At 46.3% G+C, this 26,718-nt stretch overlaps 3 protein-coding genes across 4 annotated transcripts in view; 2 read left to right on the top strand and 1 right to left on the bottom strand.

Moving 5' to 3' along the window:
* Positions 1-26,718, bottom strand: part of LOC126920338 (TSC22 domain family protein 1) — a 202,587-nt gene that overhangs the window by 137,658 nt on the left and 38,211 nt on the right. The gene's annotated exons all lie outside the window — the stretch shown is intronic.
* On the top strand, positions 13,940-18,752 carry LOC126920470 (L-lactate dehydrogenase-like). The gene is made up of 7 exons (XM_050730859.1): positions 13,940-14,265; positions 14,339-14,408; positions 14,633-14,779; positions 14,853-14,970; positions 17,030-17,543; positions 17,619-17,742; positions 17,922-18,752. Exons 2-7 carry the CDS (start codon positions 14,349-14,351, stop codon positions 18,114-18,116), a joined length of 1,158 nt encoding a protein of 385 aa, XP_050586816.1. The 5' UTR covers positions 13,940-14,265; positions 14,339-14,348; the 3' UTR covers positions 18,117-18,752.
* LOC126920380 (L-lactate dehydrogenase A-like 6A) lies at positions 18,747-26,423 on the top strand. Its single transcript, XM_050730691.1, has 6 exons — positions 18,747-19,324; positions 23,152-23,269; positions 23,364-23,537; positions 23,631-23,804; positions 23,881-24,122; positions 24,196-26,423. The coding sequence occupies exons 1-6, from the start codon at positions 19,163-19,165 to the stop codon at positions 24,370-24,372; spliced, it is 1,047 nt and encodes a 348-aa protein (XP_050586648.1). The 5' UTR covers positions 18,747-19,162; the 3' UTR covers positions 24,373-26,423.

Genomic DNA, 26,718 nt, shown 5'->3' with positions numbered 1-26,718 from the left:
ATCCAAACGATACAGCCTATCTGTATGAATCTGCCATACGAAACAACTTCCCTATCGGTAAAATACATTACGTGTCAATATCATCAATAAGCGCTAAAAGCAGTCGAGATAAGTCATGATGTAAAAAAATGTAAAATCGTGAAAAAGATACTAACATACCTAAGTAAAATGTATAAACGCGTGAAATTTCGATTATTCATTCGCCATTTGTTCGTGTATTTACACCTGGAAATTGCAACTGAGCATCGCCGAAGGATAATGTCAAAAATAACCGGAATAACGGTGTAGCGATATTTGGAATTTTAATAACCTTGGCACAAAGTAAGCATCCGCGTCGATAATCGTCGGATAAATAAGGTTTAATCGCGCTGGATAAACCATCGAACGTGTCGGTACACGTGTTCGTTGCGGTAGACGTCAGGTGTGCGAGACGTTCGTCGCAGATTGTGGGATGCTTTCGATAGCCGGGACATTAAACGTAGCCGAAAGTTGTGTTTTCTGATGGTCCGGAATATCGTGAGCCCTGGTCACGCCCTTTCGCGTAAGATATTTGCAAATCGCGGCAATGTGGCTCTGTTCACGGCGCTATAAACGTCCCGGTTAACGCAGGCCGTATTTCTCCCAGCGAATGGAGGCTCAGAAAAACGCCTGTATTTAAGTTCTCGTATTGTTTTTTGTCTCGTTTCGTAGCCTGGTGTCAGGAATTCCTCGTCCGGTACGCTAATTTTCACAATCCCCCTGTGTCCTACGGTTCCTGCAATAAATTTCAGTGCCGCGTGCGTTACATAGATCTTGGTGAGAGTAAGTGCCGATCGTACGACGCACTGGCTACCTCTTTGACCGATAATAATTTTGATTTCTTACGACGGATGAACGTACCATTGATATGAACGAAAGGCAATGGAAATCCATTGGAAATTGATTTTTAAATAACAATTATTAATTTTTTCGTATCCATAGATGGAATATCTTGACCTCTTTTAGAAGAATCGCCATTGGAATATAGTCGAAGTATATATCGGAACATCGCAGTCGAAGATACTTCATAAACCGTAGACTCGTATATCTACGACATATGTATATGGATAGTCTATCTCACACGAATGTTCCGTGTTATGCAATATTGGGGAAAGTTTCTTAAACCGGGGAACTCAGAAGTGTCACTTGACACATCTGTTATGCGTTTTTTGAATACACAAGCTTGATGAAGTTATCAAGCCTACCTTCTTTTACCACATTATAAAACCGTCCTTACGACACGCAATAACACTTCATCTTGCAACCACATCTCATATTCAACTGCCGCAAATATACATATGTATTAAAAATTATTCTTCGTTAAACAACAAGCTTATTACTAACTTTCGAGTTTGAATGCATTTATATCAATTATCCATCGGGTCCTTTAATTCTTTTCTTTCCTTTGAAAGAAATTTTCTCGCATAGGCGAATCACGTTTCTTCCACCTCGATGGCGACGAGAAGCTGAAAATTGCAAGGCGGGGGACTCGCGGCGAAATCTACGAAGAATTAGCTGGTGGCAGCCCCGGGTCAAAGCGTTCACGGGCGGTAAAGGCGCTAAAGGGCGCCATTCGGCATTAAATGTCAGTCAGCCGCGTCGTAAAGCAAAACTGCAGCGCGTCCAGTCAACGGTCCCTGTGTCCGGTACCTTACTGTACGCTGTTTCAACATGCGTTATTACCGGCCGCGCGATATCGCGGGGATGAAAGGCGAACGATAATAAAAGAGAGAACAGGCAGCCGAGAAATGAAAGTTCTCTTAGCGTGCGCGACCTGAAGGAGAGAGAATCTTACGGTACGAAACTCTGCACCTGCGCGCTCCAGCGAGCGAGAGACGGTGGAATTTATCATCGCGGAGCTGCGTGGCGGCGCTCGATGAGAGGACACTTATGTAATTGCAAACTAATGGGATTGATGATGTATCGCGAATGTTTCTATGTTTCTTGCCTGGCGAACGGCTATGAAAGATCTTCCATTTGGACGTTGGTTGGAAATGCATCGGGAAGAACATATCGCACATCGTTTGATCAGTACACGGTCAACGTGTGTTGAACCTTGATGATTAGATAAACGACGGCTTCGTTGATTGTGCTATTCGACGCGTAAGTAGCGTTGGTGAAGTATAAAAATGAAAAGGATAGCGGCAGTATGCTGCGAGTTCGGTTACCGTAGTTTCCGCATCTTGTATTAGAACGTTCTATAACGTTTAGAGATCAGGTAACGTTACACATTGCGGTTAAACTGTATCTACGGTCTTATCGGGATTTCCCTCTGCAACAAAACCGCGTACACGAGTAACGTAAAAACGGTGCAAGCATACATCTCTATATACCACATACATTATATACTCCGATCCATGATTCGATCCATGGTTCTAATCGCGTTCGATTGCTCCGACGAATGTCCGATCCGCCTATTACACAACGTATACAAGGTGCTACATAGCGAGCATGCAAAACAGACATCATCTTCGAATAGCCTCCGAATAAAGATCATCATCGAAATACCATCGGCACTCCTCCTGCTTTTATCCCATCGATGTTTATGCTTGCAACGTTCCATCACGCGACCCACCCCGTTTTCTAAACCACATAACACACTGCCTCGACCGTTTCCTGTACGATACCTGTGTCACGATAGAGCACCGTTGCTTCGTAAACGCGAGCACCGCCGGCATGGTTGGAACGCATACATCATCGATGATCCGCGGCTACGAGTAAGGATGAATATCTTCTCGTAACGACGCGAGGGTGTGTCGGAAATGGGATCGAAGGCAATCGTCAGCACGCAGCCTGTCGAGAATCGCTGGTCATCGTACGAAAGAAGTCGTCAGGGTCCGTTACGAGTACCCTCCAGACACGACGTGAGCAAAAAGGATCGTCGTAGACTCTCTAGAGTTCAGACGATACCTCGATAGAGACTCGTCTAACCCTTCGTCACGTCTGCTTCGATCGACTGGTCGAGAGAGCAAGCTGCACGAGTTCATGAGTCATCGAAGAGGATATCTTTCTCCACCGGAAGCGAAATTCATTGCACTAGATGTTGTTGGTTGGTAGGGTATAGTCGTTTCGAGGCTATCGAAGAAACGCCGTACTCTAAAGAAACGGTTTAAAGAGAGAACGGTCGGTAGAAATTGCAGTACGATCGGTTTCTTTCTCATTTGCGACGAGAGTGACCTAACTTCACCTTTTTAAAGCTCGTTTAACTGCCGAAAATATCGAATCGCGATTCTCCACGCGCCGGTGCCACGAAATCATCCTGTGTACGAGCGTATCGTTGGTTCGATCGACGTCCCGTGCAAAATGCCCATAACATCGAGCATAACGCGAACAGATCTCTCCGAGGCGATCAGTGTGCATGTATTAAACGCGATGACGTTTACCACGCATCGGGGTCGAGCGCTCGAGGAAGTCACAGAGGAGACGGGTAAGAAAAACAGACGAGAAAAGAAGCGAAGAAGGCCAGGGGAAAGACAGAGAAGCGGCGAGGCCGGAGAAATTAAACCGTAAGGACCACCGTCGAGCGGGCGTCGGTGAAATTCGCCAGACCCGAAGGTCCGTAGAGCGCGAACATCTCTTTTCCCTTCTTTTTTCACATTTCATCGGTCGCTTCTCTGTCCGCGCGTCGGTGAATCCTCTCGATCGTGCGCCAGAGCGGGACGGAAACACGCCATCCGAAACGGAGCTGCTGCGCGAACTTCGGCGAGAGGGAACGATAGCGCGGTCGTGCGTTAAAAATGAAGACATTCAGATGGAGATATGATTCTATATAAATCAACTGGTCGAAGCCGCCGCCGCGTCGTTCTACCTGACCGAGCAAACTTCTCTCTCCCACTCGATCGTTCGGTCTCTTTTCGCGAGTAACGTTTCTCCTTTCATCGAACACACTCCGTCTCGCTTCTCTTCGCGATTCGAGCCACGATTCCGCGTACCTCTACATATATACCTACCTCTTCTTCTCTCTTTCAATCGCCTCCCTCGTTGTACTTCCTTCTTTGTATGTTTCTTACCCTCCTTTTTTTCTCCTGAAAGCGAGCTGGCTCGTGACCGGCGTCCGTCCCGGTGGCAAAAGGATTCATTTGTTTTATCTCGCCGATTTCAATTAATATTTATCGTTTATTTGCTCGAACAGACCCCAGGAACCACCGATGAAACACCGGTACGCGTCTTTGCGTACTTCTTCTATTCATTATCATCGCCAGCCAGTTTGTAATGTCCCGCGGCACTCGGTGTTCGCGAGCTCGGCTCCGGTGATTCCTCGAAGATGAATCGCACGAATCGACACCGGCCACCACGTTGATTTGTATCTTATACATCCGCGCGTATACATCTAGATAAGTCCGCGGGACGTATCGTCTAATTAGAACTAGTAATAGCGAACCGCCATTGTACGAGCTATCGAAGATCGGCGACGAAAGATACGGGCGAAGAGGGGCAAATTAAAAAATTCCTCGGCCCTCGTAGGATACTCGTTTGCATCCTGCCGAAGTGTATTCCCAGCTGTTTCGTTCCGGTCGATCTACTCGTGATGGGGCGAGTCTTTAAAGCGTCGCGAAATTGCAATATCGATTACGAGCGCATTTTTGAATTGGCCTTTTTAAACCCCGTCAAATTTCTGATTTATCGTAAAGATTTCTTGTAAACGTAAATAGGATCGTGAATCAGCGATCTCGAATTTTATCGTTCACTTTATAACGCAGATAACAAGTCAGAGAATTGTAGTTCTCCTTTCTCCGAGGAGGTTACCGAGCGAAGTGTCATACGCGATATTTTAATGTTACGACGAAGAGGTCCACAGGAATGCTCGCGAGGCGATCGTACACCGAGTCGAGAGTGTGCACCTGCACACGGAGCGGAGCATCGAACATCGTCGAGGATGGTTCGCGGGTAACCTTACAAGTTTCCTCTTCCGCGAATGTCCGACTCGGCCGTGGCGAGGCATGGGAAGCCGCTTTTACACCTGAATGTATATCTGCCGCGATCTCTGTATACCGTTGCGGTACACACAGCTAGAAGTCATAAAGTAAATCAGCTATGATCGACTGGCCACGCTCCACTCGAGCCAGTTCCTCCCTGAGCCGAACGTGAAACGTGCGGACATGCGTCAAGACTTACGGAAACGAGTGGATACGAGTAGGATAGGCTAGGATCGAGCCACGGTCTCTTGATAAATGATAAAATCGGCCAGGAAATCGAGAAACTCGCCGTGTCTGAGAATCTTTTCTCCGGTGTTTTTTTTTATCAGAATTTTTGCGAAGATCGAGTACATGAACGTGACGCGCGGAGGTTGTTACGTTAATGCTAACATCGACATTCTGACAAGGCAGCACCTATACCCGTTTGATAAGTGTCTCGGCCAAATATATTCTACATGGACGCGTTCGAAGGAGTTCTTTGTAAATTAAGTTTACTCAGGCTTCGTTTGCGAGCGACCTTGACCAACGACGTTTACCCGAGTGTATCATTCGTGGAAAGGTTCAGAGTTCAGCCTGAGACAATAGCGTTACTGGTCTTCCTTGAACCTTTCCCAAGGACGAGGCACCCTCTTGTCCAATTCAAGCTATTAGCAAATTAGTACGTTTTCAGCAATTCCTGAATTCCCCTGACTCTTCGCGATTCAAGTCACTTACGTGATTTATGCTTAACGAGTTGATTTCAAAAATTTGTCGTAATTTGCATACTTTTGTAATCAAAAATCTTTATACAGTGATTCCATTAAAGTAATATGAACCATGGGATCTTTTCAAACTTTCCAAATAAGATCTTTCTAATGAAAAGAGATCGTGACACAGGAAGGACACTCCTGCATGTACTAGACCGTACGGTATTTTAATCCGAAACGAGGCATGGCCGTCGCCGGGGCTGTTATCGAGAGAGGAAATAAAGAAACGCGAGCTAACGCTCGGTTCGGTTGAAAGAGGGGGATAAAGGGAGAACGCGAACCGCGTTGTCGGGTCATTCGAGGGGCGATTTAATATAAATCGAGAAGACGAATGGGGCGCGCGGCCTCCTTGAACTCGCGCGCGCGCTGTGTGTATCCCTAGGCGTACATGTATTTAAACAGGCGTTTAACATAATTCATCTACTCTCGGTTCTCTCGCGGTCTCTCTTTCTTCTCGGTACGCCTCGATTCTCTTTCACCTTCTTCTTCTCTTTCGATTACTCTGTACTCTTCCTCCTTCGCCTCTTTCATCCCCTTTCCTTGCTTCTTCCTACCCTTTCCGCGAACCAGCTCAACGACTAGGCGAGTAACCGCGACAGGACTACGAACGTTGCTCGCGAGAAAGGATAAGCGTATGCATCGAGCCGCGTGCGTTTCGTGGATGGAACCCGAACCAAATACATACTCGCCGCGCTCATATAAATGCAAAGTAGCTTTTAGAATAGGTCGGATGGCTTTGGAAAGGTATTGCCGAACGAATCTCCCAGTTTGTATCCACGTTTGCTTCTGTGCGTTTGTTACGCGAGACGAGAAACCAGTAAGAGAAAATAAATAAGGAAAAACCAATTTCGTATGCCTTCTCCGCTTGATTTAAAATTTTTATAATTTTTATATCTCACTGCAATTTCGTAAGATGGAAATAATTATCGGAGCATCCTGTATAACTTAGCTGACCGCCACAAATAGCATAAGTCAGGGAATTAATTAAATTCATAAAAACGTTTCTTGTAATAGGTTCTTCTTAATTAAATCTCTTTGGAGGAATATAAGAGGCCGTCGTTGGAGGCCTTCCTTGACAAGTTTTCTAATTTACAGCACGTCCACTTCCATCGAATTTAAACTCTTCCGAGAAATCTCTCTGAATATAATCACTGATTTTACTCTCGTTGGAAAGGATACCATTGACATAATTTCTTGTAGCGAGCAGTCGCGATCCGGTTTCACCTGTTGCGGTAATCGCGCGTAGCATCGTAGCGATTGCCGAGTGAACGCGATGCTCGAATCTGTTGAACAAGACCAGGTGACTCGATTCTCGTTCACCGAGAAAATGGGCAACCGTTGATAATCACACGTTGAAACCTTTCGTAGTCGCGCGGTAGTTCGTAATTACGCGTAAAGGCATGTAAAGCACGGTCTTGTGCGGTGCGAGTACGATCATAAAAGCGAATCGAACGAGAGTGCGATACACTTTATATAGCTCGCGCGTAATCGCCGTCTTGTTTGTTGCGTTATTAGTCCCGGCGTTTCCTCGCAAGAAACCTGGTTTCCAGCCTGGTTTCGCTTTAAATCACATCCATCGTCGTAAAAGAATCGAGCGTCGAACGAAACCAGACCAAAGACCAAGGTTTCAAGATGATAAAATGCCCGAGGACGTATCATCAACTGAATTGTTAGCGGAATGGCGTGGAAAAGGAGGAATGCGAGGTTCTCAAGGTTTTCGGATATTTTCCACTTGTCATCGTTCACCGTTCGTCCTTTGTTATTAGGCGCAGAAGCTCGTAAAGCACGTGAGCGTACTCGGTCGGAACGAGGGCGCATAATACGGGGCCCTACATAATTACCGCGTCGCGGGGAAGCTTTATGGCGGCGCGTTCGCCGAGTATTAATTTTCTTTCGCGCCGTGCTCGAAGCTGGCGCGAAGAAACACAACCTGGAAGCGAGAGAGGAGAAACGGCTGGTGCGGAGATGGATCGGAGAGGAAGGACGAATAAAAGCGAGAGAAACGGAGATGCTCGATGTTACAGAACGCGGTGTATACCGCGACGGCGGCGCCGGCGAATACCGAGAGATACCCGAGTGTTCTCGCTCGCGTGATTTTATCAGCTCTCCTTCGTACATACACCTTCTTCGTTGCACGCCGATCGTCCGTCTCACCGTCACCTCCTACCGCACTTTTCACCTTCCCTTCCTGCCTTTCTCGTTCCTTCCTCCGCCTTCGCCATCGCGCACCATATTCTCGAATCGCGGTATTAATTATCGCCACGAGAACACCATTGCAGTTCCTAGTCTTTCATCGGCTCGTTCGCCCCCTGTCAGACACTTCTATCGCGCCAATTACCCGCGCCGTTTCGATGGAATCTAGATTCGTTCAGCTAACGACCGAGGCTACTCTTCTCTTAGCGACTAACGCTTTACGTCTTTATTCCAAGGAACGATCCCGCTGTGTTTCAACTTTTCGCACGAAACCGTTTGATCTGGGAGGTCTCGACGAGGAAACGGACGCGAGATTACGGTCGTTTTGATATAAAGGAGGGGTGGTTCGAGGATAAGTTGCTAGATGACTATCGAGTCGAAATCAGTCCACTCGGTGATCAGATATAACTCGAGGAACAGCTGCACGTCTAAGCGCTCTGAATCGTACGAGGATCGTTTAGAAACACCTGCCGCCCATTCCCTTGGTCTTCTATCATCGTTTTTAGCCAGAGCTATATAGAAGTCGAACTGGTGCATAATCAGCGCTCACCGAGTCTATTTACCTGTCCGTTATGACGCTTTTATTAGCGCGTTCGGTTCGACGCCTTGTCTGGCTTTTAACGTACAGTTATTCTCGTAAATAATGAGACTTGTTATTGCCACTCTGTTTGCTTTGCCATTGTAATGCCGCGCTTCTAGTCGTTTCGCTACAGCAGCCGTGACCGTGCAATTACTTCAGGAAATAAATTCATCCACTTCGGGCAGCGTTGCCGCGGACATAATCGAACCTAGGCGAAACGAGAGTCTCGTGGAGCTCGTTAAGCCTGTCGAACGTGAACGCTGTTACGCAACTGCTCCTGAATGCAAGCTACACGTGCGCATTTCTTGGGATATTGGAATATCGGGTTTCGAGCGATTTAATGTTAGAACTAACGGTAACCGGCCTATAAAATCTATACGAAAGAAATTAAAATATTATAAAAATATATGAAAAAATACCTAACGCAACATTTTATCCATATGTATATTTTAGTATCATCGAAATCGCGCCAATGTTATAGATCATTTCATTCTTTCAATTTCAACGTAGAAATGTTTCTTGACCCTATCCGTTACCGTGCTAACTCCGAACGAACACTGCATCCTAGATTTCTCGCGATACCTCGGAAAGAGCCAGATATATTCCATTATATATGCGCATCGTTCATAATCAGTCCCGTTATCCCCAACGTATCCAAACATACGCAATCGCATTAAGACACCTCGTCTGAAAAGGCTGGTACAAACGAACGAGGACAAAAACGAGGCACAAAGACGGGCGACGCGTGTACCATACGATCTTTGGACGGGGCGAAGAGGTGGGCCCGAGGTGCAAACTTCGTCATTGTCAAGGAACTGACACTCGGGGGTAGGCCGAAGAGAGCCAGGACCCTCGCCATTAATAATCTTAGCCCGAACGAAGAAACAAAGAGATGGATCGGGCAAAGGGTTGGCGAGAAGGAGGAACACGAGGGCATTTCTGTGCGTGTACCACGCATCACGCCAGCACGTTTCGTTTAGTTGAGAGCGCGTATACGTGGTAGGTATTCGAGAGTGTATCCGATGCGTCCGATAGGGCGGGACACGGGCATAAACAATTGCGCATCGGCCTCGCCCCTTCCCGATACGGTGTAATAAAACGAGAGGTCTCTCTTCGCCGCCTTCCTCCACCCTCGTCGCGCCCTCCACCCCTCGACCCCTACGATCTCTTCGAAGAGTCTCACCGCTCATCGAGGCCCCGGGGCCAGAAATATCGAAACGAACCACGTCGTCCGCGCGATATTTCAGCGAGCCACAGGGGTCGTCGGTGCTAGTCCCGACCTCCTACGACTGTGCTTCAAGGTCCCCGTCGCGGAGGAAGATCGAAAGAACGCGGACCGATTTTTAGTAACGAGGTAAACGTTGCAATTATGGCCGAACAACCGTCTGAATACGCGTCCGAGTTCTAGCCGAGGGATGTTCTTCGAGAAAGTCCCTCTGAGTGGATCTTACGATGTAGTTTTTTCTCCTCTGTCTCTGAGACAGACACGCGTGCACGTGCGGCGTCAGGGACGTTATCCGATTGGTCGTAACGGTTGCTTTTACGAAGTTGTTTCACTTTTGCATCGAGCTTCGACTGATGTATCTGATGTTATACAAGCGGTAGGTTGAGGTTTTTATGATGCCGGGTTTTTACGACTCGCGGTTTTTTCAAGTTTCGCCGTGTTCTTGTAATTGGTAGTTTCTTCGTGATTCGTGGGCGGGAAAGTTTATGACATGCGAGTTTACGTATTAAAATATTCGTAGTTTTGTTACGAGATTCTTTTTGAATTTACCTATATATCGAGAGTTGAGATGTTCCGCGCTATTGTTTAGTTTCTTCTCAAAAATTCGAAAAGAACTCGGGAAGTGTTCGAAGTAAAACGTTCGTGATTTATCCAAAATGCATCGAGGCAAACCCTGTTTCTATATACTCCATCTTACCATTCATCTGCCATGCACTCATCCTTAACGACTAAAGAATAAAAATCGAGCCAATAGAAAAACGAAGTTTGATCACGACCACGAGATATTGTATTTAGGTAAGCGACAAGCTTCGAGTTTGGTTGCTTATTTGGGAGATGGTGGCGGGTTTCTCCGGGTGGACCGGGTGCGGCCGTTTAATTCGAAGCCGAACCGGAGGCTGACCTAAAATAGAGGTACGATTTTAATTGGAATAAGTTCCGCGGAGCGTGCAAAAAAGTACAGAGAGCGTTCCTTCTGGCCGCTTCGGGCAAGTGGCCGGTCTCTCGCGCTCGCGTGCACGCGGTCCAGACGGACAAGCGGTCCGTGTCGGTTCTTGCGCCGGCGATTAAACCGAATCGCGGACCTGTCGCTTGCTAATTTATTAGGGCGCGTTACCGAGCAGAATACCCCAACCTGGACGGGGTGGTCGGGTGAATTAAATTCGTATTTCGCCGCGCAGGCGGCAGCAGGCGAAATTAGATTCGACGGAGATAAATCCGTGGTGGACCAACGGAGAGAAGTCGAGACGCGTTCACGCCGTAGTCAGTGCCGAGTAAATTGAGACATTCGCAATGGCGGCGTCGAAAGAAGATCGTATCGATGATTAATGTCCGTCGTGGTACCAACGCAACGGTTCGGTAAAAAGCGCGCAATTACACCGCATAACGCTTAATGACTCGATAAGTGGTACCGCGAAACGATACGTATTGTGATGCGGGATTATACATGCAGGCCCTCGTCCGGTCTCCGGCCGGTAATAACTGCAATTTCATCCGGTCTTAATCTTGGTTGGATCGTTTCAAACGGGGGAGGGAGGCATCGAAAAATCGTACCTCACTCGAGGCGCTAGCCATGGCGCGGCCTAGACGCGAGCGGCACTTCGAAACAAAAAGAGTCATCGCGCGGAGGGACCCGAAGAGAACGAAGGAAGAAAGATAGATTGGGCTCTCACCGAAGAGAAGACTTTCCTCGAGTCGGATTAATACCGTGTCGGTGAAAAGCAAACCAAACGAAAGAGAAAGAGGAACGGAGAAAAGGGAAGGGAAGAAACGGTGATCGTTCTTCTCCGGCAGGCCGGACAATAGCAGCGCCGCGAAGTGTAGCGGACAAACAAATAGCCAATTAAAATTCCGGTTGCACGGCGAACATACTTGTATCAGCTGCAGTACTACCAAGCATTGTGCATCAGAGGCATGCGCGAGCCAGTGTCTGGATCGGTTGACTGGACCCGAGTACCAGAAGATCGGTTGCTTACGACCAACCTTCAAGGACTATCTCGAGAAGGCGAATCGTTTGCACCGTTCGCTCAGCTGAATCTCGCTCCGCGCTCTGAAGAGACATCGTTATCGACCGATCGCGCTTTTATCGCGGCCGATTCCAGCTCTCCCGCTGTCACGTTTCGAGGAGATGGTTAATTAAAAAAGCGTTCGCTAGTTCCACGCCAATTAATCATAAGCGCCCGCGGCGATGCGCGGTTATTGTTGCTCACGATTCTTTTCTTTGGTTTCATCTTCTTTTATTTTTCCGTGTCTTTCTTTAAAGACGAACGCGATAAATGCGGATCGTGATTCTACACGTAGTTGGATCGTCGAGACAGACTGGAAATTAGCCATAGACGGTCGGTCGTTTCGTTAATTGGAACAGATAGATCCGCGATAGTAAATTAAACGGCACAACGAACGTGATAAAAGAATGACTTTTACGCTATCTTTGTTAGTTGACCCAGCGCGATAAGATCGTGCGGATGATTAATTAAAGCGGGGAATTAATTATCTAGGTGCGGGTCGTTCCGTTCCCGCTTGCCGTGTTTAACCATAAACATCCAACTTTAAATTACATCCCCGCTTCAGTATTTCTGGCCGATCGTTTAATCGATAGACATCGCTTTTAACTAGCATCACGAGCGATCGCGTGTAATCGTTGACCTCGAAAGAAACACACAGTACGCATTATCCAATTACAATAATTCGTGATAACGGATTAAATTCACGGCTGATCGTGGAAAGATAAAACTGTTACAGCACATTCTTATGTAAGAAACTCACTCGAAGTTATTAGATATCGGCACTGTCACATGGTGGACGATAGCGTTTAAAAAATAAAGAGAACATTTACAGAAATCTAGCTGCTTCGATATTCGTCGAATCGTCGGCAAGAATGAACGATTACTAAATTACAACACGCCCTTAGATACGATCGCGGGCCCATAATTGCAGGACTATTCATACATTATTGGCTCGTATATTATTTGACGCGATTCAATAACTCTGAACCGGGACGTTCGATGTTATCTCTCCGTCGTTAAGCCGCATTCGCAATATCGATCGTCCCTGATGAATGGCCGCATTTAAGCCCGTCATTTTTCCCGGTGATTATTAACGTTAAAATTGAATGTGTCCGGAGTGTAGCAGCTACGGCAGCAGAAGCAACAGCAGCAGCGTAGCCTGGCGCTCCCTCGCGAGGACCACGTTCGAAAAAAAGCCACCAGCTCCTTCCTCTTGCCGTTCTTTTTCTTCGATTTCTTTTTTCTCCTCCTCTTTCTTTCTCCGCCGAGAGGAAGATCCATCTTCGAATGTGTGTTAAGGTCCCGCGACGCTCCAACTACTGGGAACGCCTCGGCTGCCGCTGCTCCGAGCAAACAGGGGGCGTAATTTATCGAAGGGGTCCAAGGTAAATGAGAAAGCCTCGCGCCAAGAGTTCGGTCACTCTTTGTTCACCGGCGAATCGAGTCCACGCGAATTGTTCGCACGTGTAAACTGTACGCTTACGCGAGAAGTGTCTGATGAACTTCAGGTGTCGTCCGTTCTAAGCTGGAAGCGCGAGAATATCGGATTAAGGAGGAGATTTTTAGATCGATTGATTTATCGATTCATATTGTGTATTGTATCGATGTTTATCGTATTGATAATGAAATGTACACACCGAGTTGATCAACATGTCATAATTATCCGAGTCATTTAATTACTGCTGGATAAAATGAATTTCCGCTAATTGAATCTATTTATTTGGACATAAATACCGATTATATGAACGGAAAATTATACGTTGGGGAATTACTGCATTCCGGATATATAAACTTCAGCTACATGAACTGCTTGTCTCTTGACAAAATCATATAAATTCTAAGCCCTACTGTATACACAGCAATATGTTTTAATATTTAGAAACACGTAGATTTCTCTATTAGCTTAACTTTGATCATAATTTTACAGTACTTACTATTCCCTCAAAGTCGTAATTTTCATTAAGCACAAACATACGTTAAACCAGTCAGCATTCCAAATGGAATGTATGCTGGTTAAAGATCGATAATAAAAAGCTGACGGCGCAGTTTTACAACCTGCCAATATACACCTATTCGAAACGTATCGCTGTTCGGTGCTGGTAAATAAAGACGCAGGGGGACCGTAGTTCCGCGATTGATGCACGAAAATAAGGTATTTTACATCGATGCGCGTGGGTATCGGACAGAAATATATGAACAATCCGGCGCGATGTACCTGCGCTCCTGGGGCGACTACCTGCGGCTAATTTACAGCGAGGAGCGCGGATAACTTCCGTCGTTATTCTCTGGAGTTTCCCGCGCTCTTTCTTCACGAAGAGTTTCTCGTAACAGGGAGCACGATTAGTCTGAAATACCTGAAAGCGGGAGACTCTGCTCGAACGTCGTTATTGCGTAGGTTGATCCGGATCTGCATAAGAACCAAACGACGACCTTTCTCTACCTGCCGTTTTATCCTTCTGACCACGAGAACGTTAAGGAACAGCGACCACCTCGGCGATCTTGCGAATAACGATAACGTGGATGGAGTAGCTGGCAACTGGACTCGTGGAACGGCTCTACTTGCACCCAATTAGCTGGCTAACCGGTAAATACAAAGCTTATATTCGACCATCGAATCGCGCCAATGAAACGGGCGAATTAAACGCTTACGATTTCAGGTCTCGCAAAATGGATGACGCGGAAGTTGCCAAGAGCGAAGCTGAAACGGAGAGGGAAGAATGCGAAGATGTAAATGTCTGAATATGTTCCTTATAGAGTCTTTGATACAATGCGGTTATTAATTCAGTCGTTGAGAAGCTGCACTGATCGACTTTATAAATAGAAATATAAGAAAATTGCAATTACAAGGATTATTTGTTAAAATTCACCTTGCTATCTACAATTATTTACACCGTTTCTTATTACGCTATTTTTACGTTGCTCGGGTTATTCAACTATAGATCTGGTTACAGGAAGAGTTGCCGATCACGACCACCACGAAGAACGCGTTGATAACGACCCAGCTTGGTCCCTGTGACGTTTATCCGCATCGCGTCAAAGTGTCCATCATCGGCGTAGGAAAGATTGGAATTGCCTGCGCTATCGCGATCTTGATGAGAGTTAGTATCAGTGCGGAGCGGGCCGCACGGACCGCGATGCTCGATCAACCGTCTGATTCCCCGTGATTTTTAGAGAATGGCCAGCGAGGTCTGCCTGATCGATCACGACTCGAACAAGGCTTCCGCTGAGGCCGAGGACATTCAGCACGTTGGAGCTTTCCTGGGGTGTCCTCTAGTAACTGGCACATCAGGTAATTGACAGTCTCATACACGTATTACATATTATATGTATCTTAATCTGATTGATTTTGATGAATATTTTCATGGAAATTGATATCGAATAACGAGGTACTCGTTCCTTGCTATTTCTTTTGCAATTGTTTTGAACAGTGTACTTCCTTTGGCCATCGGTAAAAAGAAAGTTGTAGGACCTATCCATCGATTTAGTTGTTTTATCGTTTAAAAAATGAAATATTGACTCATAAAATATATACGATGTATATTTTAACACTAAATCAGAGACACGAAGACGACGAAGATATCCAACATTTACACATTTAAAACAGGAACAATTAACGAAACGAATAACTAACGTTTCACATGCATACTTCGATCGCCGCTTATCTACTTGCTGCCGAAGAACCAGGAGTTCAAAGCTAATCCCTCGGCATGGTAATTCCTTCCGTGTGTCAGTGGACGTGCCATTGATAAATCCACCTTGCAACAGGTCGAATTCCAGAAACGCCGGATCGATGCGTCGAGAGAACTGACGATGCTTGGGGCGAGGATCGATCGCAATCGTTCGGCCCGATTCAGGACGGCCGCTTTTTAAAAGACGCTGCCGTCGCATCGACTTGTTCGTCAAGAGACCTTCTGTCAACGTGCAATGGGTCAGAAAGAACGGTCACCGTCCCGAAAGGGGGAAATGAATTTTCGGGACGGCGAGCAGAGTTCCGAGGTCCGGATCCTTCTCTCTTCTCCTGGCCCTGTCCTTTAATCTCGTTGCTCATCTACATCGCCGCGTGCTTACACGCGGGACGCTACAGCAAGCGTTTCCCCGAGCTTTTCACCAGCCAGCTCGTAAATTCCGTGCCACTCTTATTTATCTCGGCCGTGATCGACTCCACGATACATATTTTTTTTTTCTCTTTTTTCGGTTTCTCCGGTCCCCTTTCTCCGTTCTTCGCGCAGAGCGTCCTTCTGTCATCCGTGCGCGGCCTCCGGCAGTAAACGTGGCTCGCTCGTGAAAAAAAAATATACCACCTTGCTCCGGAATTCGGGAACAAAAGCTTGGCTCTCTCGCGGTCGTCCACGATGGAAACACCGTCTCGAGCTGGCAATTTACCGGTCTGACGACGCGACTTCGTGAGCCACGATTTGCAGCTACATGTGTTTCCAGCCGATTTCATTTTGTATTATTTCGCGGTCGTAAATCTTCGGCTTTGAATTTTAAACGGGATGTTTCGATCGAGTGGATCTGGTGTCTCTCAGTTGTCGTTTTTGCACAGTTTACTAGCGAGTATACGCTGTAATCGTTGGTAAATTCGAATGCTCACGACGCTGTGATACCGTATTCTTGAAATATTCTACTCGCCAATTTTTACTTCCCATCCGTACACATAGTTTCCCTTTAATCTCGCCCGCATCCGAGAGTAGCAATTACCGGTACTACAAGTAGAACAGACTTGGCTTTTTACCAACTAATTTATCTCAAGCGTCATCTCTACGTAGCAACGAGTGTATCTCGGTTGCGATACAAGGTCGAACCAAGCATCGTGAAGGTGTTACCTAAAATCGGTGCTTCTTATTTGTCTTGACCACGTTATGTCGTGTACTGTACGCGGTTATCGGCGCATCTCTACAGGCAAAAGGGAGAATCTTCGATCCCTTCCAGCGTTTTGTATTCCAGCAGCTTCCGATGGCTTTATTACCGAACGAGATATTTCCAGCGAGAGATTTCCAGAAAGGGATGCCCGACTTCTAACGATCCTTTCTTTGGTATTCTTATCTCGGTTAGGGTAGAACGTGTTTCGCATAAGCATTCGACGAATGCGCGTTATCCGAATTTAAGACAGTTCTTCTTCGTGGTACAACCACTGTTTTCGATAGAATTCCACGATACTTGATCGGGGGAAAGTATGCGAGTGAGAATCTCGCCGGATAACGAGTGATCGAAGAATAAGCGAATATGTGTACTAAAACGTCGATGACGAGTGAGGAATTATTTAAAAAATGCACGTGGAAATTTGTCTGCATATAGCAAGAATGTGCCTTATTACCTCAATAATTATCACGAATTTTTACCGACAGATTTCAGTATGGTGAAGGAATCCGCAGTGGTGATAATTTGCACTCGCGAAACCGCACCTGGTGAAAGCCCAAACGTAAGACACAATTTCAAGGTCTTCAAGAAAATCATACCTGCTGTAGCAAGATTCGCATGTAAGTCCGTCATCTTGGTCGTTACTCAGCCGACCGATGTGATGTCCTACATCGCCTGGAAACTATCAGGATTTCCTTCTAATCGCGTCCTTGGCATCGGTACGCTGATAGATTGCGCGAGGTTTCAAGACTTCGTGAGCAGAAGATTAAACGTAGCGCGAAGTTCAGTTACTTGTATGGTGGTCGGGGCGCAAGGAGACATGGCTGGTATTTTATACTCAATAATGAACTATTATCGTATATTGGACCGTGTATCTTTTGTAGTTCCTATATGGTCGAGCATCCAAGTGGGTGGAATGAAGCTTCGGGATATAAATCCTAGAATAGGGGAACAAGACGACCCTGAGAAGTGGTACGAAATCTCGGACAACGTAAAGAACGTGTGAGTGATCGTTACGGGCGAGATCGTTAAGGGGAACGAGATCGTTTAAACTTATTTTGCGCGGGCACGTTTCAGTGGCACACAACTGGAGGAGAAGAAAGGATCGTGTTGTTGGGGCGTTGCTGTCTCTACGGCGGAAATCGTCGATGCAATTGTTAGGAACACCAAAGTCGTGCTTCCGGCGTCAACGCACATTCTCGTGAGTCGAAATCCTCGCTTGCTACAAATTCCAAATTTTACAATGGCTATGAAAAGTATTTACGCATATCGTTACTTCTCAATGAAACTTTTCTCTTAGCAAACTTTCGCAGTACATATTCGATGTATTACCAACTACCGAGTTACATACTTTTTAAAGAAAGAAAATATTGTCCACAGAGTTGCGCTCACGGTACGGACAAGGACGTGTACATGTCCGTGCCCTGTGTGATCGGTCGAGAGGGTGTGTACTGTACCGTGCGACAGAAGCTAAGCGAACAAGAGAAGTCAGCGGTGCAGACGTGTGCGGACAGTATTCGAAGTATACTGCGGGAATGCGGGATTCTTCAGGAGACAAACCACGAGATGGAGTAGCGAGGAACGAGCGAAGAGAAGTAGAGGGACGTGGTAGAGTAATCGCGAGACGGTGGACTGCGTGCTACCGGAAATTACGCAGCGAGGAGTGCGAGATCGAGGCGAAGGATGTAGCGTTTTAGAAGGCGTCTTCATCAATAACAAACGCGCGCACCTGGCGACCGGTTCTCTGTACGGGTACTCGATCGCCATAATAAATGACAGTACAGAAATTGACTTTCTAGAAAACCATCGTGCCCCTCGCGAAAAACCGGTCGTTGGTGTAGTTCGTGTCCTATTATGAGCTATTCGTGGCGTTTGTCAATGGATCATCCGTGCGTTGACCACGAGATGCGACGTATCTCGATGGAAAGATGGAGAATGTATCTCAAACAGCCACATATATATACTAACGCACGTAGTTGGGATTTATTGTAAATTACCATTGTTGTATTATAACTTCACGTTGTTCGCTGTTTCATTCGAGGGAAGATCGAGGGCAGCTTTGGTATTTACTCAACGACCGTTCGAATATTTCCGGCAATAAAGTGGTGAAAGAGGAAGGAAGGGTGGTTCATGCGGAGCGCAGTGTTCAATTAGCAATTTAATATTCGTGCTGGAGCCCGGTGCCACGAGCAATTGGATCTCAAGTGTCCGACGAAAAACTCTTCTCACGTGACCGGTAAAGCGGAAATTGAAATTCGCATACACGTTCGATAACAGCGTATCCCATCTGTGCCAATTCGACAGCTGTCCATCGATTTCGAACGTTCGTCATTACCTTGAGCTATAGAGGAGTCGAAAGAGCAGTTTTCTGAAAAGACTGTATAATCTTTGTTCCTTTCCAATCGATCTCGATCTTATCGCGAATCAACGTTTCGCTCTGTGAATAGACAACTTCAGACTTAAAGAATGATGCAACGTTTGACTGTCACTTTCGTTGTTTAACTTAATGGAGATGAAATTTATAGAGTATTACAGAGATACTCCAGGTTACTGATCTAGTTTCGGTTCAATCAAATCCTCGGGATGTTACACCTGAGTCCTGAGTATCAGGTTCATTGACGATGGCCGTACCCAAGAAGAAGTTACTCGATACCGTCTGGAACACCACGACGTTTTTGCTCACCAAGCAGCCGGAAGATTTCGTGGAGTGTCATCGCGTTAAAATCGTCATCGTCGGCAGCGGTTACACGGGTGTCGCCGTTGGAATCGCGATTCTCTTCAAGGTTCGTCGAATATTTTGTATCTCTAACCTATCTCAATTTCCCTCTGACTTAATTTATTCGTGCAGCTTCATATATTTAAATTATGACGAATCTAAGCGAATAAATTTCCTATTGCTTCATAAAAATATGAAAATTTTATAAATGGAAATCATGGTCTTCGGACATTAAACGTATGGTAAAAAAAATTAATGCAATTCGAGAGAAATTGGTGAGCAAGCAACGAGTAAAACATGAAAAGGATTAAGAAAAGAAGAAATCAAGCGGTTGTTCAAACACTCGAAAAGACGTTGCGACGATAAAAAGCATGATCGTCTATAAACAACATTCAAGCCCTCGCCAGTCCACCAGCGCGCGTGATTCGTGTTTGCCCAAGGAGAATCATCGTTGCGGTAGCAAACCTACTAGATCTATATATTCTAGTGGTCGACAAAGGGCAAGGAGTCGGAAAAATACCTGGATACGCGTGTGCGCTCGTGTACGTGCATTCAAGCGAGGGACGAAGGCTGAATGTGGGCTCGTTAGTGTGCCGGGATCAAATGGGATATTATGCAAATGATCCACGAAAGACCAGAAGAGGGAATTCGGCGACAAGAAAAGGCAGTGAGATTGGAACTTAAAAGCAGCGAGAACGAAGAAAGAATGAGGGAGGACGAGGAACGTGCTTCCCTTTGCTCGTTATCGGATCGTAACGCGAGCATTTACACGTCGGACGCCCCCGCAGGATCGTCGCGGCGCTGATTTATTCTAGTCGCCAGAGGAAGAGAGCTGAAATCCATACCCGTCTACGAGGACATCCAATCCTTATCGCGTTCGCTGATCCAAGGACCTCGTTTCTTCGTGCGTGCGCGGGTGGAGACCTTTACCTCCGCTTGTCCACGGAAGCGGTGGTTTAAACGAAATTGAAAAATCCTCCCTCTTTGTCGATGCAAGGTCGAACGAATGACGCTGTCATTACGAATCGTTTCACTGTTCCCTAGAGTGTAACGTTTCATATTCTTCTCGTATAACTAACGAGGGTGAGTCAGGTGGTTAACCCATTAAGAGCCAGCGTTGCGTTAACGCAACCTTTTCATTTACAATTTTACCTTCAGTCGATTCACATTATTGAATTTTACTTTTATGTGATTATGAGATGGAATTTGTACGACTTTACATCACGTTTCTGCAATTCATATTGCGTTACTGTTCGGTCCTTGGCTCCTCGACGGATCAATGATTAATCGAACGATTGACCCGGACTAAACATACATCATTGCGTGTGATGACTGCACGGACGTGGTTAGGTGAGAGAAAGCCCTGGGTAAAACGGGGTGAATCGTGAAAGGAGTGGCAGTCTGGTAATCGGAACGCTAGCATATTCCGGTAGGAGATAATGAACGTGGGCGACTAATTCCAGGTTTCGGTTTCCGTGGATCGTTACGAGGGCAAACAATGAAGGCCGCGCATGGTGAATGTCAGGGGCGGGTCTGAATGTCGTTATATACCGCTCGTAGAGTAACAACGTTATACACGTTTACAACGTCCCTAATAGTGACCACGCTGTTCCCGTTTCCTACTATTCCAGTCTGTCATCAAGATCTATAATGATAGTTGCCGGGACGGGCACTCCTTTGGACGCTGCATTATAATTTTCCTTATGAAACCAAGTAATAAACGTTACTCGAAGATATTCTTAAGTGCCATCGAACTCATTAACGTCACCAGAAATGTTTGATACCACGGCAACGATGAACGAGGTGAATGGATCGAAGGGTAATATCGTATAACAAAGAAAATGATGAAGGAGAAGCAAGGAAAGCAAAGTGAGAAGGAATAAGAAGAAGTGGAGACAGTGAATCGTGCGGTTGTTCCGTCGGTCCTGACTTGGCAGATCGCATCAACGAGATGATCGCGAGGTACCAGCGTTCCAGTACCATCTCCACGACTTACTGTCCACCTTACGAGCCCGCTACGCCCAACTCGCTCGGTAGTGCTTGCATAAGACGTTCATCTTCTTCTTGTTCTCGTCGCTTCCCGACCCGTTGTTACGTGTCATGTCCGTCGGGTCGCATTAAATCGTACAAACCATCTCACGGGTCGGTACTGATGGTGAAAAGCTTCCTGCTCGTGAAGCTATATTTCATTTCGAGTTACAGTTGTTACGATTCGGAGATTGAAAGAAAGTAAGTGAAGTATATACATAGTTCGATTATTCGCATATAATCGTAAGTTTAAATGACAATGTTTACGAGTGGACTACATCGGCTAGAAAATAGCATTGCATAATAAAATTAATTCAGCGGAAGCATAATAAAACCTGACCTGATGACGGATCGAGTGTCACACCTTCGGTACCCTGCGACCTGTGATCAGCTGCGCTTCTCTGAAGCGGAATCGACGAGGGTAGCCAAGAGTGAAGCGCTGACTGGCCTAGGTAACTAGAACCGCATGAGAGACTGCACGAGAAGTACGAAAGGATCGGCGATCGGTTTTACTCGATCGAATGCAAATTACACGACGCAGGTCGTTTCACCGGAATCGTTAATGCGTTCGTAGCGATCCTCGTCTCGTTTGCCTCGTACGTTCGCTCCCTCTCTCGCTGTTGTCCACGGTCATGCGTCATTAAAAATCTCGTTACAAAACACACACGGCGGAGGAGGGTTTTTGTGAGTTAATTACCGCTCAATATCGTCGCACGATACGTGTGGGTATTACACGAGGGATAGGAAGAGGAAAAGGAGAAAGGAGAAAAAAAGAGGAGGAAAGAAGGCATAAGGGAGGAACACCGACGAGCTGGTGAGGAAACTTCATCAGCTGCGATATTATGTATGCTGCGGAAGTCATGCTTGATGAAGTATGGTGATTAAGCGGTGTACAATAACAGATTGGAAGCACAAGGGCGTAACGTAATATATTAAGAAGCCGTTTCTGTTGGTAGCCGCGGGTTTGTCTTAACGTGTGAAAGCACCATCTGTCAGAGAAAAATGTGTCCATCTGCTGGCGCGGAAACGAAAGCGGACGAAGCGTGCACCGCGGTATACGGTTCGGCTATTTGCTACGAAAACATGTGCTCGTCCCACACCGATACCCTATTATTCAACCGGACGAATTAGACCGTGATTAAGAGAAATTACCAAGTTAAAAACGCGCAGCGATTGATGCCCGAGGTGTCGCTGAAAAAATTTCTACACGAAATTATAGACGTTAGACGATAGAGGAACATCAATTACCAAGAGGAAACGAGATTTTGACAAATACGTAATCGCCCCGGGGAACGTTCCTGATGTGCGATCAATTATTTCAGCCGCGTTCCTTCGACGTTCGAAGCATCTAATAGCTCTTTCTTTGGACGAAGAATCGGTGCAATGGAAGAATTATCACAATACGAGGAGGAAGCTTAACGGGAGCTTTCTTTACTATTCATCCTAGCCAGACCGACGAATATCGCTCGATCAAGACGTTCCGAGCAAAAACTAGCGATGCAATCTACTAAACGCCAAAGATAATTACCAGGACAAACGTGAAAAATCTCAAATTCCATCAAATTCGTGTTACGTAACATCAGCAAAAGGGAAGACTCGTGATCGAGCGAACGCCGACAAAGTGGTCCTCTCCTCTCACGGAATAGTCCGGTCTCGCTCGAACGAAGAGATGATCAGACCCTAACGATCCTTCGCATTAAGGGATCGCTCGAATGGCGCGATCGATCGCGCGCGCGACCACGTACTCTTAATGCGATTCCCGGGGGTCTTGATTGCGTAACGATTTCGAGTGCGTAATAACTCCCGGCCGTCGGCTAGTTCCTGTTAATTACTCTTTATAATCCCCGGTTCTGTTGCTCGTTGCAGCGTCTCGCCTCGGAGGTGGTGTTCATAGACGCGGACGAGGAATTGGCGAAAGCAGAGGCGGAAGACATCAGCCACGCGGCGGCGTTCCTCGGCAACCCGAAGATCGTCGGTACCAAAGGTGAAAATAAATTTCATCTTTCAGCCGTTTTTGTGTCCGAGAGATTGTTAATAAAGAAAATCGCGATGATTTATCAACCGTGGGACCATCGCAGATTATTCCATGGCTAGGGATGCGACGGTCTGCGTGATCACCGTGGGGGATAGAGCTACGAGCGACGATGACGAAGGCACTTTGATGGACCAGAATTTGAATATTTTTAAAGATGTTATCCCGAAAGTCTGCAAGTATGCACCAAACAGCATACTTTTAATCGTGACGGCGCCAGGTATAGGTTATCAGGCTTCGTAGTTGTACTTTACATTTTTTAATATCAATGCATGTATATGGGGTGGTATAACGACGTTACGTCGTGTTTTAGTGGACATACTGTCATATGCAGCCATGAAGCTCTCAGGCTTCCCACCGCACCGTGTGATGGGGTTGGGGACATTTTTGGATAGCTGTAGGTTTCAGTACTTCATCGCGCAGAAGCTTGGAATTTCGGCGAACTCGGTGCAGGCTTCTATAATTTGTGAAAACGGACCCACGTCTGGTAATAAGCGTACCGTATTCTATCACTGTTACGTTTAATCATTTCTGAAAGTGCGTTAAACGTTGATACCGAACAGTACCCATCTGGTCCGCCGTGACAGTTATGGGCATTAAACTGAAAGACATCAACAGAGATATCGGTACTAAATCGGATCCAGAATCGTGGGGTGAACTACATACAAAAGTAATCGAATCCGATAAAGATCTTATCACAAGGAAAGGATATCGCTGTTGGGGTACTGGTATTTGTGCTGCGGAAGTCGTAGATGCCATCGTGCGAAATACTTGTATTTGCATGACGGTATCTACCTACTTAAAGGTAACGATTTAATTCTTCTTCTACTTTCTTCTTCCGTTTTAACGCGTGATAGTTAGTTATCAATCTTTTCCAGGGTTGTCGACACGGTCTGGAGAAAGATGTCTACATGTCACTGCCCTGTATAGTCGGCAGAAATGGCATACAAACGCTTCTTCGTCATCCGTACACGCCGGAGGAGCAAGAACTTACGGAGGCCTCGTGCAGAGCCATTTACGAAACTCAAAAATCAATTCTTCATACTTTGGAGTGAATCTTTACGATCTCACCAAGTACAAACGTTTTTATCACTTTCGTCGACTCGTGCATTCGTTGGGAAGTCCATAATTCTAAATGTTCACTCGTGACGTAAAAGAACAATGTTGTATTGATTAAATCACACAAAAAGCAGCAGCGAGATGAGATTTCGGTGGCAGAATTCATGCTTAAGAAACACGGCCAGTTTGTTTTACAAACCGAATTTCTTTTCTTTTTCTTCGGCAACCGATGAATAGGGGAGGCGCTATAAATTGCACGCGCACGCCACTCGGCCGATTTCGGCCAATTTGCCAAGATTAATGTAGACCAGGGATAATTAATTGGCGGACGTACGAAGCGGTTAACCGTCCCGCCACCGGCGACCGGTCGTGATAAAACGATCGCTATTACAAACACAAAGAACGCCAGTTTCGAAGACGCGATGGTCAACGATACGGCAATCTGTTATAAAATTCGCTTTCGCCGATACCGGCCTTTTGTCTTTGTCAGCAGCGGCATTAGTCAACAAGTTCTCGCGTCGACGCTCCTCGACACAACCGTCGAACCTCACAATTCGATAAAGTCATTTCCAGAGGGATAAAGATACCCGTGTTCAATAACGAATCCGACAACGGTTCCTACTTACGCTACGGACTTCCAGAAGAAGAAATTTATTCATGGAATTCAGCGAAGCATCGTTGTCGCCGGTATAAGTTTCGTACGAAATAATCGACGGTGATTCATTACCTCGATTACAGAGTCGAAATTTCATCGTGCAAGCCGGCCAACTCTGGTGGAAAAAGCGCGTGAAACAGAGACGCGATCGTGGCAATGCCGATGCCTGCTGCTTTTAATGGCCGTTCATCCTCTTTCTGGATTCATATTCTCGAAATGAGCAAGGAACCGTATAGCGAGGAGAGGCTTATAATGTAAACACGGCTCGTTGTCGTCGCGACGACCAACCACCAGCAAATTCTTCGTCGTTCTCTCGCAACAGGAGCACGGGGACACACCGGTGATTCATTATACATGCTAACGAATGTGCGTTACGAGAGAGAGGAAAAGAGAGGCTACGAGGGGTTTCCTGCGGCTGGAAGCCACACCAATAACGACGGGGAGTACGGCAACGTCTTCATCTCCGACGCACCGGCTTCTTCTCAGGCGAAGCCGTTTTTCTGTATTATCTCGATGACGAGTCTCGAGCACGTAATTTATATCGCGAACCTAATAACACGATTCTGTTCCTCCATGTTTCCCCTTGTCAACATCAAGTCGTCTATTTCCCTACCTTTCGTCTACCATCGCTGATCATCGTTATTATTCAGTTTCTTGTTCGAAGTGTATAAAAATGAAACAAATATCGAATATATTCCTCTATAAACTTTCCAATCAGCAACGTTTGGGAAGTAATTTGGCGAGGAAAATTCATAATCGTCTCAGTGTCGGAATACGAGCGAAAAAGAAGGAGGATCCCGAGGACATCGTTCACCAGCGAAACACCGCGGTAGGTACTACTAATTACTGTACTTTTTATTTCGCTCCGACATAATGCCCCGCCGGTTCGAGCAGCGGGTTCGGTTCACCATGAGCGGAGGTGGCCCGGCCGCCGCGTCACAAGGAGAAAAAGGAACACGTGTAGGAGTAAAAAGGAAGAACGAACGGAGAGTGGCCAGAGGCCGATGGAACACTGTCTGGCTCCCCTCTTGTAGTGCAATATCCGATGCGTTCGGATCATTTATGCAGCGACCACGACACGTATGCAAGCACGGCAGATCTTAAAGCATTCGGTCGACGTCGTAAAACCGCAGCGGTACACGACGGAACGTGGGGGCCAGGTCGGTCCTTGATTGAGTTACGATTTAATTAGTCCGTGCGGCCAATCAGTAATTAAGATATCCGCTAATCAACGGACCCAAGAGCACCTCCGATCTCTTCACCCCTGACGTGCATTAGCAGAGGGAATTTTTCTCTGCTCCCTTCCCCTCTCGATGCGTATTTCCATCTTCGTTCTTCTTCTGCTTTCTTCTCACACTTTTTACTACCTTATCCTTCCTGGTTCCCGGTCCATTGCCAAACCTGTGAATCAATCGACCGGACAGTTCGACCGCCCGCAGGATTCTACGCGCGTGACTAATCTCCTCGTAAAAACAAGGGACCTAAATCGATAGCTGAACAAAAAGTTGATAGCTTCGGGAAATAGTAAAGAAAATTTGGTTCTTGCTGAGAACTTAGGCCTCTGATGTTTAGTTCGTTTATATTCTGAATACATTTTCTGGGAACCATGATACCTATGAGTTTTGTTTCTTTTGAGACAAGTATGTTGGTGTATCGAAGGCTCTGCAGTAAATAAGGCGCGTTGATT

This window comes from Bombus affinis, chromosome 1 (genome assembly GCF_024516045.1).
Source record: "Bombus affinis isolate iyBomAffi1 chromosome 1, iyBomAffi1.2, whole genome shotgun sequence".
NCBI lineage: Eukaryota > Metazoa > Arthropoda > Insecta > Hymenoptera > Apidae > Bombus > Bombus affinis.
This window is presented reverse-complemented; position numbering and strand designations above follow the sequence as displayed.

Excerpts from the sequence above, each read along its gene's own strand:
- LOC126920380 (XM_050730691.1), top strand. The coding sequence starts at position 19,163 with ATGGCCGTACCCAAGAAGAAGTTACTCGATACCGTCTGGAACACCACG. Across the intron at positions 19,325-23,151 it reads GAATCGCGATTCTCTTCAAG|CGTCTCGCCTCGGAGGTGGT; the intron begins GTTCGTCGAATA and ends TGCTCGTTGCAG. Across the intron at positions 23,270-23,363 it reads GAAGATCGTCGGTACCAAAG|ATTATTCCATGGCTAGGGAT; the intron begins GTGAAAATAAAT and ends GGACCATCGCAG.
- LOC126920470 (XM_050730859.1), top strand. The coding sequence starts at position 14,349 with ATGGATGACGCGGAAGTTGCCAAGAGCGAAGCTGAAACGGAGAGGGAA. Across the intron at positions 14,409-14,632 it reads AGAGGGAAGAATGCGAAGAT|GAAGAGTTGCCGATCACGAC; the intron begins GTAAATGTCTGA and ends ATCTGGTTACAG. Across the intron at positions 14,780-14,852 it reads CTATCGCGATCTTGATGAGA|AGAATGGCCAGCGAGGTCTG; the intron begins GTTAGTATCAGT and ends CGTGATTTTTAG.